The following is a 19,421-nucleotide window of genomic DNA, read 5'->3' as shown; positions in this document are numbered from 1 at the left end:
TGGAATTCCCACCTCCATATACAGCACAAGCCGGCCACCCCCACAACCCCCAACTTCTCCAAATAGAGGTCTTTTTTGGTTATCTATTGTTATCTATCACTGTACAGTCCTCATCTGTTTCCACCTCTATATCCAAGCAGTCGCCCTCAAAACCCAACCCAAGTAGAAAATGGTTGTATAGTTCAATTTTTTACTAGAATTCATATCTTGCTGAAAAGGCAATTTATCAACTACAGCACTACTGTTTCATAACATTAAATGCATCTTCTTTCGTAACTATATTAAGTGCACCTCAATTCAAAATCTGCAAATATCCTCTATTCTCCTCTTGCCCTATCGCACAAAGAAATCAGACTTGGGGACATTGGTTATAGTGTTGTTGAGACTGCAATCCTTGCCTGCAGTTCCATTCACGTTTCCACCATCTTAGATAAGGAAGTGGGCTCAGCAAGGATGGGTGACATAGTATCATTAAACTTACTCGCGGTGTTCGGGTGTCACAAAACAGCCTGCTACGGAGTCTTCATATGTCGCAGGTCACCTCCTCAAGAAACCTGAGCTGATGCAGAAGCCAAAGTAGCAGAGTCAATCAATCATTCAATCAGTGGATTTGTAGAGCAGCACTACTTACCTGCGAGGGTCTCAAGGCGCTGGGGGGGCAGCTACTAGTGGTCGAAGAGCCAGGTCTTGAGCAGTCTCCTGAAGGTCTGCGGGTCTTCAGTTTGTCGTTGGAAAAGAGGGAGGGTATTCCAGGTCTTGGCGGCGCGGTAGGAGAAGGACCTGCCCCCGGAAGTGGTTCTGTGGATGCATGGGACTGCGGCCAGAGACAGGTCGGCGGAGTGGAGTTTCCTGTTGGGTACGTAGAATGAGAGTTGGCTGTTGAGGTAGGCTGGGCCGGTGTTGTGGAGTTGTAGAAATTGAAGAAATTGATGTACATGAACAGCACTCATTTCCCTTCTTCTCCCACTCCTCTCCCTGTGAGCACCATGAATACCATAAACTATTGACCGTATCACTCTGCCAGTAAGAGCCCATACCTATATGCATATGCACAGCCATTTTAGGCACCATGGCCTTTTTACCCATTGGAATCCCCGGCTTCCCCCCTGCGCGTATCTTACACCCCCTCTCTCTCTCATGCATAAACCATGAAACCCTCTCCCTCTGCGCGACCCTGCTGTGAAAGGCAACTCTCCTGCTTGACCCGCACAAAACCCCCCATTCCCTCTTGAAGAGGCATCCTTCGCCTTAGCTGACATAGCCCTCCCCAGCTGCACCTGATTGCCCCCGCTCTCTCATGTACGGGTCATAAGATCTCTCTCTCTTGCTCTCTCTATGTGACTCTGTCCCCGTGTCCACCCTGGCTCCCCCTCCCTTCTCCTCACATGAGCAGGCCGTAAACCTTCTTCTTCTGCAAGACCCTGTCCTTGAGAACCACGACCGCGCCTGACCAACACCTCCTTTCCTTCCATGAATGCCCCTCTGTTGACAAGCCTTCCCTCCGCGCTCGATTGTCCACGCAGCATGAATGCCACTCCTTTGATGACCCCCTTTCCCCGAGCCCGGCTGACCACACATGTCCGAGGCCATCGCCTAAGCCAGGAGATACCATTTACTGCCCTTATTGTATGAAGTCACTCCTCTTCAAAGGACTCACTATTGATCCTGGCCACCCCACCCCCTGGCTATGATTAGGCGCGCACATCCTACACTGTTGATGAAACACTCAGCTGCGTGATTGCCCTCCCCTCTTATCAGCAGGTCAAGGGTCCCTATTGTGAACACATGTGGGGTAGGATTGACACGAGGATTATAGGGATGTCTTTTCCTTTGCGTCATACTGTCCTGATTGTACTCTCAAGTGTTTTGTAAGATATAAAAGCCAGAGTCTCAGCTCACTTGTTAGAGCACCTCCCGATGACACCTTGTTTCGTGTCTGAAATGACTGGCTCTCCTCATGAGAATTAAACTCTGTTCTTGATTCCTGCATCCAGCGCCCGTCTCTTTATTTGATAACTATTCAGAATGGGAACTAAGAGGCGTCTTGCGCCAGCAGCCTGGGCATCGATAGCAATGCGGGCTCATTTTCTACAGAGTGCCTTAATTGCGTGGGTCAGGAGTTTGAAGGAGATTCTTCTGTCGACGGGGAGCCAGTGCATGCTTCTCAGGTGGGGGGTGATGTGGTCTTGGTACTGGACGTCGAGGATGCGGCGTGCAGAGGTGTTCTGGATTCTCTGAAGTTCGCTGATGAGCTTGGACGGGGCTCCGGCGTAGAGGACGTTTCCGTAGTCGAGTATGCTGCTGACGAGGGCGTGGGTAACCGTTTTCCATGTGTCTGTCGGGATCCATCTGTAGATCTTGCGGAGCATGCAGAGGGTGTAGAAGCAGGTGGAGGAGACTGCGTTGACTTGGTTGGTCATGCTGAGTTTTGAGTTGAGGATGAATCCTAGGTTGCGTGCGTGGTCGGTTGGTGCCGGGGGGAGCCAAGTGATGCGGGCCACCAGGAGTTGTCCTAGGCTGAGGGGTTGGGCCCAAGGATGAGGATCTCCGTCTTGTCCGTGTTCAGTTTGAGCCGGCTTTCTTCCATCCAGTCTGAAACGGCCTTCATACCACGGTGGAGGTTGGATTTGGCGGTGAGGGGTCCTTGGTGAGGGAGAGGATCAGCTGGGTGTCGTCGGCGTAGATTATGTTGAGGTCGTGTTGTCTTGCGATGCATGCAAGAGGTGCCATGTAGATGTTGAATAGCGTCGGGCTGAGGGAGGATCCTTGTAGGACGCCGCAGATGGTCTTTTTGTTCCCGGAGTGGAACGGGGGGAGGCGGACTCTTTGGGTTCTATCGGAGAGGAAGGAGGTGGTCCAGTCCAGGGCCTTGTCTCTGATCCCGGCGTTGTAGAGATGTGTGCGCAGTGTGTGGTGGCACACGGTGTCGAAGGTCCAGGAGGATGAGGGCTGCTGTCTCACCGTTGTCGAGTAGGGTTCTGATGTCATCTGTGGCGGCGATGAGGGCGGTCTCGGTGCTGTGGTTCCTGCAGAAGCCTGACTGGGAGGGGTTGAGGATGCTGTTGTTTTCCAGGTAGCGGGTGAGTTGGGTGTGGACTATCTGCTCGATGACCTTAGCTGGGAACGGAAGCAGTTATGCGAAAATATTCTGCAAGCTCATTCCAGCTCATACAATTCCAATTGTGGAATCTTTGTACGAGCAAGCCAAGTCTATAGGAAACTGTCAGAGCCTTCTAATTTTGTTGCAATGTCAATCACCCAGATAAATATTTCACCTCAAGTGGCCCTCCAAATCTTCAGTACTGTATTCAGAAACCTCACCCTTTTTTTCGTATATACGCAGGGCTCAGTTATAGTTTGTTTACTTCAGTTTCTTGACCTAGTCAGACATTATCTTCTGATAGTCTTTCAGATGGCAGAGCTTAAATACCTCTGGGTCAATTTTATTCTTCTAGGTTTCACACGTAGCAAATATATATATATATATATATATATATATATATATATTTTACCCAACTTATCGAATAAGACAGCAACATATTCAATTCCTTCTTCCTGAGAAGTTTCCATGGCCACACCTGATGTACAGTTCTGTGTTTTTCTGCCTTAAAGTCAGTGCCTTGATTTTACCATTCGTGGGCTTGGGCCTACTAATTTTATCTTGATACTGTAGACCTTGATCTAGTGCCCTTCTGTGCCCCTCTCGTTCAGCAATCCAGAGGATCTCAACTACTCCAGGCGAGGGCCTAATGCTGCACTCATTTTGTGGGTACCTCTTCAGGATAATAAAACTGTGAAGCATTCAATTCACTTTACAAGATGTGCATTTCATCACCAGATCGGAGTGTCATTACAGCCAGCATTCCAAAGTCACTTCTACTAGGCAGCGTATGCTACTGGCAATGCTTCAGATAAACAGCCTGGAGTTCCTACAGGTTGACATATTCAGAGGTCTCAGTTGAGTGTTGCAGTGATGTCTCTAGCACCGGAGGGCTCCACTGCGACAGTAAGAGCAAGTATTGTGAAGCAGCAACATTGCGGTATGGGCCAGCCGTCTTGGAGCGCCAAAGCTTGCATGCACCACAGGCCATGTTGCATGCATATGTTGGTTGTATCTTGTGGCGATTTATAGAGTCTTATCTGAAAAGTAACAAAGTTGCTCATTCTGATCCCTTTCATGGAGATTGTGTTTTACCTTTTTTATGTGCTGAATGGAAAAAAATGTTTATTGATGGACATGAAGTAAAACTATTTCCCTCTAACAAAAAACACCAACACTGCATGATTTTTGCTGCAAAACTACAACAACTGATTTAATTCAAGGTGTGGGTTAAAAACGTTTTTCAATTACTCTGGACATGAAAATTCTAGAAATCCAAAATTAACAGTGTACTAAACTGTCATACAGATATCAATGACATTATTAGACTTGAATTATCTAGGGTTCTTTATCTATTTTTGAAGTCTGAAATAGTCTTCCAGTAGCTCAGCAGTTGTATACTGCAAGAAGTCATATTTTTTCCTGACGTCCTATCATTCACACTTGATCCTCCCATTGGGTGAGAGGGCTGGCAGTTTTTTTGATTCACAATGAGTTGACACAATAGACTTAGGGGAGGGGTTTGGGGGACAAGTGCTGGGGAGGTGGGGGTTAATGGTTTAATGTGCTCTAGGTCTCAGGTCACATCTGCTTGTGAAGGGTCCCTGTATCAAACATTTCTTTTGAGCAGGGGCATACCTAGGCTTTGGGAGCAGCAAAATATATGAGAGCTATTCCAGATTGGAGCTAGCAGATTTTCTTTAATCTTTCGTGGGAAAAAACAGATTGGCCTTTCGATTGGTGTAGGTTAATAGAGATAGGCAAAAAAACTAAGAATTAATCTGATGTTTGTGTAAGTGTGCAGATCCTGTGATGTTCAGACCTATGTGCTTATTATCCAAGGGCTGGCAGTGTCTCTTGCTCATTCAATTCACATGCTCTATATAAACTTTGATTCAACGATACCTTTGTGGCTCCAGGTCACTACTGATTTGGTACTATGCTTCCCACAAATTTTAGGCTGATGTATACATATATAGCGCGTGGTAAATTTTTGCACTGCATTCCAGATCACCTTGCTGTGTATTTTTTTGGCTACACAGAGTACCATTGCAATTAACCAATTTACTCTCCAGGGTTTGTGTCCCATACTGTGTTTTGTGTATATTAAATGACTGACCAGGCTTAATTAAACACATACTCTGCTTTTACATTTCTAAAATGTACTATACAGGTAAACATTTTACCTAAATTACTACGACATACTATTAGACTTTGTCTAGAAAGGTTCTGAACATTTGTTTTTTAGCATTGCTGAACTATTTAATAAAATCATGGTTATCTATAAAAGAAAATGTTTTGCAGTTCACTGCTTTAAGTAAAAACAGTGGCAAAAGAAACAAGCATTTGCAATGCAATAGGTCTCGCATTAGTGAACGTTTGAGCTATTGGCTCTGCTAATAATAATGCAACGGCAATAGCTCAAACTTTCAGTAATGCAAGAGCTATTGCATTGCAAGTGTTTTTGTTCCATCTATTTATTTTTTTAAGCAATTGCGGCACTCACACTTATTGCCTAAAAAAGACTTAGGGGTGTGTTAAGAGAATCCTGGCAAAGAAGAGCAAACCAAACTGGGAAACAGTGGTGAACAAAACAGATGTTAGGATACCAATCACCCTAAAATTGGGGTTGGCTTTTGGCTGTTATTACACTTAACGCCACCGTAGACATCGTACAACCACGAATGCAACTTACTGCCTTACTCTTTCACTTTCTTGACCTGTTGCCTGTTGTCTTGGGACAGTAGCTGACACATTTATTTAGATTATTTTAAGGAATTTGTAAAGTGCTAAATGTCTTTTTCAAGTCCCTCAAAGTGGTAGATCATTGATGCCGCGTTCGCTGGTAGCACAGAGAATGTTAAGTGTTTAGCAGCTTAAATCCAAACTTTGCGATTGCGTTCCCTTTATTAGCACAATTTCAATAATAACCAGCACACTTTTTTCTATTCATTAGAAGCACACTTCAGCATTAGTCACCTTTGTTTAATGCCTAGAGTTTGCATTGCTGGTCTCATTATTCCCAGTTGACAACTCAGGACTCTCTAAGATGCACACTTCATAATGTGGTGGTTTCAGTTTGAGTGTCATGATTTATTAATTGCATCGCTTGCAAGAGGGTGATGCACTTAGTCAGAATGAATTAAATAAAATATGCATAACTCCGTGAACCGATCTGCGCCAAACAAACTCTTGCTTCTGAGCCTCCCACTGTCTTGCTGTCTCACATAAATCGAAGCGCCGTAGCTATGTACTTAAGAAGAAACTTAAGTGTGGCAGGTTAGGAGATGTTGGTACTTAAAACACTGTGACCGGATCCCTAGACAGAGGAATCACTGGCCAGCACACACTCAGGGGAGTGATTGACCTGGCCCATGGGGAGACTGGCAGCCGCAGACCGGCGGACATTATAGGGTGCCTGCCGGGCAGGCCCCTGGTGAGGGTGGATGGGCATGTTGTGCACGTACGTGAGGGGGAAAGCCATGTTCTGATGTGATCATCGGTTGACAGTACACAAAGTGCGAGAGTTGGCTCACTTGAGTCCTGTTCTGTCCGGTCCACTGAGGCTGCTGACAATGACTAAGTGCTGCTGGACGGCCTGGGCCATCCTCTCCGCCTGTGGCATGTGTGGCCCAGAGTTGGCAGTCAGACGATCGAAGGAGGGCCCTGCGTGGCAGACCCCCTGCCCAGTCCCCATTTCTGTAGAAGTCTTGGTGCTTACAAAATAAAAGTAAAAGCACAAATGGCAAACTGCAAAAAAAAAAAAACCAAGAGTGGTGTGTACCAGAGCTGTCGGCCGGATGATTGAAGAAGGGTCATGCGTGGGTAATCCCCTGCATACTGCCCCTGTCTGTAGCAGTCTCTGGGTTTACAAAATGAAAGTAAAAGCGCAAATGGCACACTGAAAATGGGGGTGGGTACAAGCACAACACTGATACTAACAAGGAGGACAGGGAGGGAGGGAAAGTAAAAGCGTGCCATGTGCGCCCTATGTTCAAACGCCACACCTATGCGGGGACAGGAGATGTGCACACGTACGGAGTGCACATCTCCTGTCCGTACGCATGCACATCTCCTTTCCCCCTTCAGCAGAGAAACCGACAACAATAGGTCTCGCCAAGGCAAGCAGCACGTGCGCACCCTCGCTAGGCGAGACCTAACAAAGAGGTATTCAAAAACTTCATAAGGCATTGCCCAAGACCACCTGATGAACTGCAACAACATTCCTGTTTTACAAGAGCTGTTCACAAGTATAAATTATATTACTGACTTACGGTTTCTTTAAAGGAGGAGTTCAGCCAGCGATTATTCACCACATTGTGAATAGATGTAGGTGGATTGTCTAGATCTTCAAAGGAATCCATTAACATGAAGTCAATAACAATGTCATAGAAATTCAGTTTCTTTACCTGCATTTCATAGAAACAGAAACATTAAACAGCATTGTGAAATAAAATGTTTATGAAATAAAATGTTAAGAAATTGTAAAAAAAAAGCTGTAAAGAACAAGATGACAAAAATAAGAAGTTTAAAGAGAAAACAGTGCACACACTGCATTTCCGAAAAAAATTGGTAACTAGACTACACAGAGCACTTAAAGTAACACAGATTACTGCAGCTATTGATTATTTGTGCTAGATGCAAGAGGTGAAAGGAGTGCAATCTAATAATTTAAACAACTTCTAATTCAGTATTAAACTCACAATTTCACAATAACTGGCGTTATTAAAGTCAGACTTCACAGTTAATTGAAAGAGGGCTATCACTGATAAGCAATACAAATCCTCTGTCTTTACTCCAAAATTTAGGGAAGTTCACATGTCAATTAAGACTAAGAAGGTTGAGTTTGATGACTGATGTAGGGAATGCATATGAGATAGTACATTGGGGAAGGCAATAGCAGTCGTGTAGTCAGCAGAAACTCTCTAGGGCCACAAAATCCAATGATGCAGAATGGTTTACGAAACACTACTGACTCATCTTTAGGCTACAGTGCTTCAATGCATCAGCATACAAAATGTACAGTCAAAATACCAGTTAGGGCCATAATTGCAGAGGCTCTGATAACTTGTGATGCATGTGAGATAAGGACATGTTCATGATAAAACATGCAGTAAAGAGCCTGGAAAAAGGGTTGGCAACAAGAGAGTAAATGTCTGATTTCACCAGAAGAGAAGTGAACGATTAGGTAAAGGCCCTCTCATAAATGTTGCAAGAAAGTAAAGAATCGATAATAGGTTGTTCCTGAATTAAAATGTATCTTATGGAGTTTCAGATGGTGTGCGGTAGATCAGCACAGGGTTGTAAATTGTATCTGCACCAGTAGTTGAATCACAGACCCCGATCGTTCTGCCGCAGAGGTTAAAGACGCCTCTGTGTTAGGATTGCAACAAGCTTATTTATCTTATCAAACAGTGTATTTAGCATTTCCATTTTCGGCAATGAAACACTTTCAAATAACTTCTTTGGGGAAGGATATTATTACCACAACATTTTACCTTTTTGAACAGATAACACAAAAATGCAGCCGGGAGTTAATCCATGGCAACTTTGATTAGTTGTAATTAGATAATAACTGTTGTCTAAATGTATGATTGGAGGGAATGAATGGGACAGGTGTTGTAAGTAATTTACAAGGAAGACCAGGCTTCAAATGTTTTTTTCAAACCAGTCCCAAAATGTAGAATGTTGACAGTCATAGAAATGAAAGGCAGTTATTGGGGAGGAGAATACTCCATGCAATAGCTACACAAAAAGTGGACACTCTACCCAAAAAAATTGACTACTCTTTATCTGTTCTATCAATAACAGAGTATACAATTCTTATTTTTTCACAATTGTTATCTGCCTTGAGGTCAGGTTTAGGAACTGAACACTGTAGTTTTATGAGCTGCCATGCCACTTTACTATTGTTCAAAGTTTTAAAAGCCAAATTCAATTGTGTTATTGACCGCATTTGAGCCTGCCCTTGCTGCAGGATGTACAAATGTCTTTTCAAAAGAATGGCAAAAGAAGAAATAATTGTAGAAACTGTGAATACTTTTTTTGAGATTTTTGAAAACCAATGTCCTTCTCCTTAAATGTAGTTTGTATAATTTGTTATCCCATTTCTCTAATTCTTTCTGCAGCTTCTGTTTCAGAATATGCTTGCCCCTCTTTAAACAAGCACATAATAAGGTAGATGAAACTAGTTTCTCTTTCAAAGGGTGTGGACTTACAAGGAACTCAATCACTAAGTTTTGACAGATATTTTTTCATAGCATTTTGACTAGAATGGGTTAGCCACCTTTGGCATAACTTGCCAACACCAGACGTATTGACTCATGAGGGAATTTATACGATACAGAGGGTCTGGTCTGTTTGCTGTTTGGCCAGCAGCTTTGCAAAGGAATCAGTTAATTCACACATCAATATCTATTGGGCTTAGATCAATTTCATTCCATTCGGCAACTTCACACTAAGAATAAAATTCTTGGTCAATCAACTTTGAAGAGCTTTGTTCAAATTTTGGAGTACATTTCTTAATGAACTTTGTGCATTGCCGCCGCGATATTCCTACTGTGCTGAGGGGGACGTCGTCTAATTTAGGAAACGCTACCTTTTTGTTTTATGTACCACACTCAACGACCAGAGAGTGATACCTCTGAAGCACGCGACAACTCAGTTCCCTGTTCAGATAGTAGTTTGTGTTGCTTCACATTTTCTCATCTTTAGATCTCCAACAGATGCTAATCAGGCTGTTTTCTGTACTGCCTTATTCAGAAATATTATTTTGTTGGGATTCGTCCACGGTCTAAACAGGGTATCGGAGACTTTTAACGTGCCAAAACGTAGTCCACATATACTATTTTTATCTATATTTTCTTTCCAGTATGCATAACCGTGAACTACAAGTGAGTCAATAAATTGTGTAGAATAAATACATCTGTGATCAGGATCTTTTTCAAACGTTCTTGTTTTTGGAAATAAAAAGTGTGTCACGCATTATCAATATTAAAGTAAGTAAATCTTTTCTAAAACTTCTAGGACTATTTATAGACAGGGCCAATAAAGCTCCCACTGTTTAAATGTTTCCCATGGGTTATTTGATGTAGGAATGTAATGGTGTACATAGTGATGAAAACAAAGCTTCTGATGATCCAAATATGGACCATGACTGTTTAGGGAGGCACAGGAGCCTAAACCGACCATTAGCTGTTTGACAGTGTTTATGTTCCATGAATTTGCAAAAGGACTAGAAATTATAATGTAATCTAGATATATTTTAATGAATATGGGATTTGAATCACTTCTGTCGGACCCATGATTTGATAAGGACCCTTTTCCCAAACAGCAGTGTCCAGCACATGATTAGAAGTAATATTCACAGCATGATAATCCTGTTGTACTCTATGAGAAGAAGAATGTGGCTGCAACGCACCAAAGGAAACAGCACTGTCAGCCATATAGTTCCCATGTATTAAAAGTAAAATTATACTCCACATTATAATCTACATTTGAATGGATAGGACACCAGTAGCAATCCAGATGTAAGACCAAGGTGGAAAATGGTATCTGTTACAGGATCAACAGCAAGCAAGAATACATCTGAAGCACTGATTGATAGAAGAAAATATTTCATGTCTTTCAAGATCTGAATCAGAATTATTTACTAGGGTGAAGTTGAGTTGATCTACTCAGGAGGCACCTATGTGTAGATGAGTCTGCTAAACAAAATCGCCCACAAATGCTTTTTTTAGGGATCGATCATCACCTTCCTGTTCTTTTGTTTGCACCACGAAGCAGTGGCAGGATTAGTGTTAGAGTACCTTCTATTCCAAGAACTGGAAAAGGTGGTTGGTAAGATTGTCAAAAGACTTGCGTGTCAGGGTTTATTTATGAACTAGCTCTCCCACTTTGAGGAGCCATACATCGGCAACTTTAAAGATCTCATCTTTGTTGGTGGCATGGTGAGAATTCTTCAAGTTGGAGAATTTAGTTCTAGTTTCTTGAACAGTCTTTAATAAATGGAATCAAGAGATAGCATTAGGGGTTTTCAACGCTGCCACCTTTGCAGGGACATCAAGATCAGGACAAGACATTGGTACACCAAAGAGTAATTCTCTACCAATACTCTTCTAGGAAAATTATTTGGTGTTCTGCAAACCTTATAAAGGCTACGTAGCCAGGGTAATCTTATATCCATTACACTAGTACTCAAGGCTTATTTAAGCTTACTGTTAGCACTCTTTATGACCCAGTTTGATTCTAGACAAAAGGGGTGTGAGTATAGCAGTCGTATTCCCAGTGCAGACATAGTATCCATAAACGACTTAACTGTGAATGCAGGACCATTTTGCGAATGAAATGAGTGAACTGTTCCCACTGCTACTAATCACTGCAAGTAGTTTATGACCGCTTGAGCAGTGGCAGTGTTTTGTAGCCAAACCCAAAGGGATCTAGAGCAGGAATTGCCAACAACCAATATATATTTATATTGCTTGACAGTCAGGACTTGCCAGATATGAATTTGGAATATTATCCCAAAGGATGCAATGGAGCTAGTAAGCAGATCTGTGCTGGTCTTGTAACAGTTTCATTTTTATTTGGTGACAAATATTGCATTGCTGTCAATACATTTTTGCAAGTTTTTTAAGTATGGCCACCAGTATTGTTGCTATAGTACTGATACAGTATCAATGATGCCAGCAATTACCAAAGTTATTCCCTCATGAGCTGTCCCAATTAGATCTAATCTACAACGCTCAATAGGAATATGTCCATCTCCTACTCCAGGTATAACAACTATAGGAACATTATCTTTAGTGATGGTGTAAGAGTATGCAGAGGGAAAACCAACAGGAGGCTTTTGCTCTTTTAAAGTTGATATTATTGCTACTAAACTTTTTGCATAGATCTTAGTTTGTGATTGAATTCCACCTGCTGCCCTAATGATTTGCACTGCTGTTTTTTAAGCCTATTCTGCTGCATTGTTCCCTTTAAGTAAATTCCTTCACTTTTATGGGCATAGTGTGTTGTACATTGCTCAAAGGAAGTTGTCCTGTAGACCAGGTACCTTTCCCCAAAGTTACTTACATCTTACTGATTTCTTCTTTGAATCCGTTTACGTGCCAATGCTCTATTCCTATAGCATTAAAGAAAGAATGCCGAATCCGACGGAATCAGTGTGGGAACTGATAGTTAAACTTTCTAAAGGACAAGTAGCAGGGCATGCATTTCTGCTAGCTGTGCAGTGTAATCAACGAGAGATTTGGTGTGTGCATAGCGTCTTGAAGTCGAACTCCTTAAAACTTTCCCGCACAGCACAAGCTGGTGAGTATGTTTGTTTAGTGCCAATCATAAGATGTGCAGAGCAATTTATGTAGAACCTGCTCTTATACTCTTATATAGGTAAGCATACAGAGTTTGTGGAATTTGTAGTGTATATGGCACAAATTCCTCCATACAAATTGTATTGTCAGATTCATATTTTACACCAAAGAATCAGCCTGCTGCACCCAAAAGAGGTGCAGAGCATGTGTATTAGGAACAGTAGCTTTTGTTGCTGCTCCTAGTGTACGTATGAGAGAAACTATATTGACCTGTTTTCCCTGCACCGGAGGGTGCTTGTTCAGTACAGCTGTCTGCACTGTGGTGAGAATTTTCTCAGCAGGAGTAAAACCTCAGTAGTGGTATACAGATGTGATCTGTATGTCTCTTAATGTACACTACATATTTGTAGCCTTAAGTGTTAGGAGCAACCCAACAACACTAACTACTAGATTTGTCTAGTTGACCCTTGTCTGTCTCTAACAAGTTTGCTTGCGTTTCGCGTAAAATAGTCATATATGTGTTCCTCTTTTTTTTGTTGAAAATGTTGTAGTGATCAATTCATATAAATAATTCACTCAATTAGCATAGTGTGCCAAGTAAGCTCTACCTAATTTAAGAAATCCCATTAGGGCTTGTAACTTGCTTAATCTGTGAAGGCAGTAAAGTAGAACAATGCAAGAAGTTGGGTGCCAACTCTTGACGCAAACTGGATAATTCATTTCCAAGAAAAATTACATTAAGATATGCAATTTTAGACTAAAATGTATTTTGTACTAGTTACTGGCTGAGAGTGTCCCGATCGTGTCCACCCTCACCAGGGGTTCATTCAGGTAATTTGTCGTCTGCATATGATAGTGCCTAAAGATCATCTTAAGATTTCCACAACCCTTGCTGCACATAATCCAGGGCTATTCTTATACTCCTGTAGCAATTGGGGATAAACATATTGAAAACCACCAAATGAGAAAACAGTTAGACACTGGCTTTAAGGCACTACATTAAGACTAAAAAAGCCCTTGGATGTGTCCTATGTGGCTTTGCATTTTATCCTGCCTAGGTTCATTATTTATTTATTTATTTTTGATAATTTGTTTATTGAGATTTCAAAAAAAGGACCAACAACAAAACATGACATCATGAATATATGAATAATTAAATTCGGCAGCAAAAGTAAAACGGCTGCATTGTAAGACTGTCAGTAGCAATATATACTTCGAACTAGCAAAAGTGTGTGCCAAAAATAGGACAAATCAGCCTCAGTTCCTGGTCCCCCAGGCCATTGACACTCAGGGAACAAAGCAAAATCGCATGATGTAACTCAGCACTACACAGACCTCGTCCCAGCAGTTGTGTCATTACTGTCACACAGGGTTTCCTCAAGTGATTGCGTAAGCATCGTGTCCGGTGAATGACCCAAATCCGTCCCCCTCCACCATCTGCGTCCCTACCATCTCCATTAACCTTAATCTGTGCGCCTGTCTTCAGTGTGCCATCAAGGATTAGGGACCAGAAATTCTTAGGCCTATTCTTTGGGTGCATTAAGTCACTGTATAATTCAGATTGTGTGCAGCAATATATCAATTCCCTCTTCCATAATTTGAGAGTGGCAGGAGGGCCTCTCATCCAAGCCCTTGCAATGCACCACTTAGCAATTAAAAATGCCATGTCAACAAGTCGTCTATGCGCAGGGCGCAAGGATTTCGAGTAACCCAAAATCGCCAGTAGTGGGTCTGGGGACAGAGAAAGAAGCATCACCCTGTTGATCTCCCTGTAAACTGCCTGCCAGAAGGAGAAGACTACTGGGCAATCCCAGGCAACATGTATAAAGTCCGCCAGAGGAGCCCTACATCGTTCGCATTCGGAGGAGTCGCGCAGTTAATACCTGTGAAGCCTCTTTGGAGTGTAATAAGTCCTATTCAAGAATTTAAAATGTATAAGCCTGTGGCGCCCATTTAATGAAATTTTCCTAGTGCTAGCGCTGCAGTATTGCCACATTTCCTCACCTAGCTCAATTCGCAAGTCGTGCTGCCAAGCCAGTCTCGGCTTCGTGTATTCCGCCGTCCTTTCGGATAGGGCTATCCTATAGAGATTAGTTATTAGTTTTACAGGCGACTTGGCATTCACCACATAGTCAAATGCTGCAACCGTCACTGGTTCTTCCATATCATCCCCCAAGAGGTCCCTTAAAGCATGCCGCACCCTATGGAACTGAAAGCGTGCTAATAGTGGGGGGTTCATATCGTCAGTAACAAGATCATCCCACGTGCATGCCTTGCCTCCCTCAAATAAGTCACCCATAGTGTTTATTCGTAGCTGATGTAAAGTCAACAGCACTCCTTTCTCCCTACACGGCGCTAGCCAATAACACCATTCAACCGCCGCCTTCGGGGCAAACAGTAATGTGCACGCCTGAGTCTACATAATGCAATGCCAAGCGTGTGTAACTGAGTTCAGAGAATCTAGTATCCCCGTACGGCGGTCTTGGGGCCTCGCCAACAGTGCTGGCAGAGGAGTTGGGTCCCCAACTATCCGCTCAATGCAAACATAAGGGGAGTCTTGAGGGCCATGTATCCAGGAATAGGCATGGGCACTTTGCGCCGCGCGGTAGTAAAGCTCCATATCCGGAGCATTCAGACCTCCTGCCGCGTATGAGCGCGTTAAGATATTCCAGGCGACACTAGGCTGCTTTCCCGCCCATGCAAGGTGAACCAGTAAGGATTGTAGCCTACGGAAGAAATGGGAGAATAAGACCATGGGTACATTACTGAATAAAAAGAGAAATCGCGGAAGTATCACCATTTTCATTAGGGAGAGGTGCCCTGGTAGAGATAACAGAAGAGAGATCCATTTCTCTATGTCATCTTCCAAATTAGATATAGCACACACATAGTTTTCTTTAAGAACAACCTCAGAGTCCGCATGTAGGTGTATTCCGAGATATGTAACCGCATCCGTAGTCCACTGTAGTGGATATTCCGGCTCAAATCTCTCCGTGGCGGGAGTCAAAGGGAACATGATAGATTTATTCAAGTTAACATGTATGCCCGAGAGGGAGCCGAACAGAACCACCTCCTGCAGGACCGAGGGGAGGTGCGTCGTAGGGTCCCTGACAGAGTAACGTATCGTCTGTGTAGGTAGATACAATTAAGTTGTAAGTAGGGAAGCGAATGCCTCATGAACTGTGGTACTCTCGCAGGGCACAAGCAAGAGGCTCAGCGTAGAGTATCGGGGAGAGGGGGCAACCCGGTCTTGTCCCTCTACCTATCGCAATGGGCTCCATGACCAGAGATCCAATACGGATGCGTGCTGTCGGTGAAGCATACAATACTGCCAAGAGTTGTAAAAACAATTGTCCCACACCCATCCTGCTCAGGACCTGATGTAGGAACGGCCATTCGACAGAGTCGAATGCCTTCTCCATATCTAGGAAGGCGGCCACAGCCGACACCTCCGGGCGCATGTGCTGAAATGCGGCGAAGACAGTTCTAATGTTGTACATGAGGTTGCAAGTTGGAACAAAACCAGACTGCTCTGGGGCCACCAGGGACGTGACCAAAGGTTGAAGGCGATTCGAAAGGAGCTTGCCGAAAAGTTTTGTGTCAACATTCATGAGAGAGAGTGGGCGATGCGTGGCACAGTCTCCAGGGTTCTTGCCTGGTTCAAGAATCGCATCGATAATAGCCTCCCTCATGGAAGGTGGTATTGTACCCGAATTGGCCAGGTCATCAAACAAAGTAAGCAGGTGCGTATCAGGAGGTCGGAAAAAGCCTTATAGAAGGCCACCGTGAGGCAATTGCTGCCGGACGCGCTCCCATTCTTCAGTGTTGTCAGAGCCAGAACAACCCCGCCCCTATCAAATGGCCGAGCAAGGAATTTGCAATGTATGTTAGAGAGACATGGTAGCTCAATATGGGATAGGTAATCAATAATACACTCCTCCGGAGCAGGGCCCTCGACGCGTACAATTTTGCATAGTAGTCACGAAAGCGTTCCGCAGCTAGGTCATTCGAGAGTGGAACATCTGTGTCCTCCGATCTCAACTCCAGAATAGAGGTACTATCCCTACTGCGCTTAGCTAGGCGAGCCAGAACAGAGCCCGGACGCTCGCCTTCGCAATAGCTCCGAGCTGTGGCATACTTCCCCGAATGTTTGACCTCCGAGTCAGACTCCTCATTATACTCCCTAAGGATCTTCGCAATATCCTGATTTATAGACTCATCTCCAGTCTGCATCCTCAGGGACTCCAAATCCTTAAGTTTAGTTTCCAGTATTTCAAGTCTGCCCTAATTGACTTCAGCACCCCTGCATGCTTGGAGATAGTGACTCCCCTAGCATAAAGTTTAAACGCCTCCCAGACAGTTTGGAATGACTCAACCGACCCTAAATTAGTTTCAAAGAAGACTTCCATTGCCGACAGCAATTCCTCCTTAAAGAGGGGGTCTAGCAATTAGAATGGAGGAAAGCGCCAAGCAAATGGCGGGATCCGTCGTGTAGGCATATTACAAGTCATCAAGATCGGTGAATGATCTGAATAGGTGCGTGGTAGTACTTCGCAGGAACATATATTAGGGAGGAAACGTGTCGACATAAACCAATAATCTATTCTCGTATGTATATTATGGGGGGTCGAGTAGTGAGTGAAGCCACCCAGCGCTGGGTGTCTATGGCACCAGATGTCAGTTAAGTCCATATTAGTGAGATGTGTAGATAGAGTCCGCAAAGAGGCCGAAGGGAGACGCATCGGGCCATCCGATCTGTCTTGTCCAGGATGTAGTGTCAGATTGAAGTCCCCACCCCAGCAAACCAGACTGTCGGAGTAATTGGCAGTCTTTGCCGCTAGGTCAATATAAAAGTCAGGAAGGTCGAAGTTGGGGCCATACGTGTTCACAATGCATCTGTCCATGCCTTTGCCATAACAGCCAGTGACCGCGTATTGCTCCGCACTGTCCGTGACCAGCAGTGTCCATCTTAGGGAAGACCTCGGATTGAACCAAGTAAGGACCCCTCTAGCATGTGTGGTAAATCCGGCAGCATGCACATTGCCCCCTAGCCCTCTATATCGGAGCACGGGACTGTCTAGTGGAAGGTGTGTTTCCTGCAAAATCGCAATGTCTACCCTATGTCTGGCCAAATATTGGAGGATTTTACGCACTTTGCGGTAGTCATCTAGCCCTCTTACATTCCAGGTCAGTAGCCGTAAAGTGTCAGGAGATTCGTCCCCTACCATCATTGCATCTGCCATAGCGGGCATGTGAGGGTAACCCCAAACATGTTAATTCTGTACTTATTGAGCACAGACGTCCCAGTCCTGACTGCACGTTTGTCTCGCTTTGCTGCCTTAAGCAATAGAGCCTGTCCAAAACAATGAATCAAAACAATTCCAATAACAACCCCTTCCCAGGCCCCGCCCACGCCTGCCCGATCCCAACTGGGCCGCGTACATCCCTCCACCCCATCAGACACCTCACAGCCTCCCACACATACCCTGATGTTAGAACAATCAAGAACCAATACCCCAGGCAACACAACCCACCACCACTACCCCCCTGCGCACACATAGGAATTTGGTGGTTATCACACGGAGGCAGATGTAGCCCGCAAGTACAATGCGTAGTCAACTCAAAAAAACTGTACAATGTTCAATGCCCATCGTCACCCCCCCCGTTCCAGAAACCAAAGAAATGTTGCGAAATAAAAGAATCATCATAATAGGATGTCTCAAACTGCAGAAACACTCAGAAGCAGAGCACTCCTGGTGCTAGTAGAGCGTGTCACACATAAGAAGCAAGGTCTCCCAAGCAGAGTCATTACTAAAGGAACAAGGGAAGAGTCTAATAAGACCCGTAAGCAGAACGTCACTTCACACTTTCAGGGATCAAAAAGGCAATCGGGTCATGAGAATTCAGTAAAGGATACCTGCAGTATAATCATCGTCTCCTTCAGCTTTTGCAGCTAGGGCAAACGCGGGGCCTTCCAACATGTAACATGTCTGCAAAGAATAGTAAAGAACACTCGCCCCAGCCCCCACTCATGTCCATCAAGACAGCTCAACAGCATTTATCAGGGGTCTCTCAATTAGTATATAGTGCACCTTCAATCCTGTTCCTCCAGGGACCCCTCCGCCGATGCGTCGTCTTCTCTCCTTGGCGATCGTTTCTCCTTCTGCCAGTCTCTTAGAGCCTTTTGTAATGCTTTGGGGTCAGTGAAGATCATAGACCTCCCCTGTCTGTTGATGCGTAATTTTGCTGGATATAGCATTGCGTAGTCAGCTCCCAGTTCTCGTAGTTGGCGTTTCATAGGAGCAAACTGTTTTCTAGCCTCCTGAACCCGAGCCGTAAAGTCTGGATATAAGGATAGTACAGAGCCCTCATACTGTAATGGCTGCTTTTCTCTGGCAAGTTTCAGTGCCACATCGCGATCTTGGTAATTTAACAGCTTGGCAATGATGGGCTGAGGGGGAGACCCTGGCTTAGGTCGTGGGCCCAACGAACGGTGCGCTCTCTCCCCCACAAACATGGTTGAAAACGCAGTGTCGCCAAGCAATTTCCTAAGCAATCCCCCGACGAAGAGCTCCATGTTGCCAGTCTGTGTAGTTTCCGGCAGGCCCGTGATGCGCAGGTTACATCGACGCGAACGGGCATCCTAATCCTCCGTTTTGTCTAGAAGGGATTGCACAGCTCTGCCAATTTGCTTGTTCTCCGAATCAAGTGAGGTCTGAGCTCCCTCCACCTCGGTAAGCGGCGCTCCGACATATCTATCCGCTCTGCATGTTTGTCAAGCCGTTCAGCCATGCGGTCCATGCGGAATGTAAGTGTCTCTATTTTCGTGCCCAGGGTAGTCATCCCTCCCTGTAGGTTTTTCTCCATGGCAAGGAGTATCCCACGCAAATCCTGGTGCTGCATCTCGTCTGCGATGTCTCGGTCCGTCGCTCCGCCATTTCCCGCGTCCTCCATCATCTTCGGGCCAAAGGAGAACTTAGACTGTGTTCTATCTGAGCGCCCCATAACAA

General features: G+C 44.4%; 1 protein-coding gene across 1 annotated transcript in view; it reads right to left on the bottom strand.

Moving 5' to 3' along the window:
* MIGA1 (mitoguardin 1) overlaps positions 1–19,421 on the bottom strand; it is a 725,941-nt gene that overhangs the window by 119,437 nt on the left and 587,083 nt on the right. The window contains exon 13 of the mRNA XM_086936331.1: positions 7,375–7,509. Within this exon, the coding sequence (XP_086792457.1) occupies positions 7,375–7,509 (135 nt within the window). The remainder of the gene's footprint in view (positions 1–7,374; positions 7,510–19,421) is intronic.

This window comes from Lissotriton vulgaris, chromosome 1_1, assembly GCF_964263255.1.
Source record: "Lissotriton vulgaris chromosome 1_1, aLisVul1.2, whole genome shotgun sequence".
Classification (NCBI taxonomy): Eukaryota; Metazoa; Chordata; class Amphibia; order Caudata; family Salamandridae; genus Lissotriton; species Lissotriton vulgaris.
Note: the sequence above shows the minus strand (reverse complement) of the source record. Positions and strands in the feature narration are given on the sequence as shown.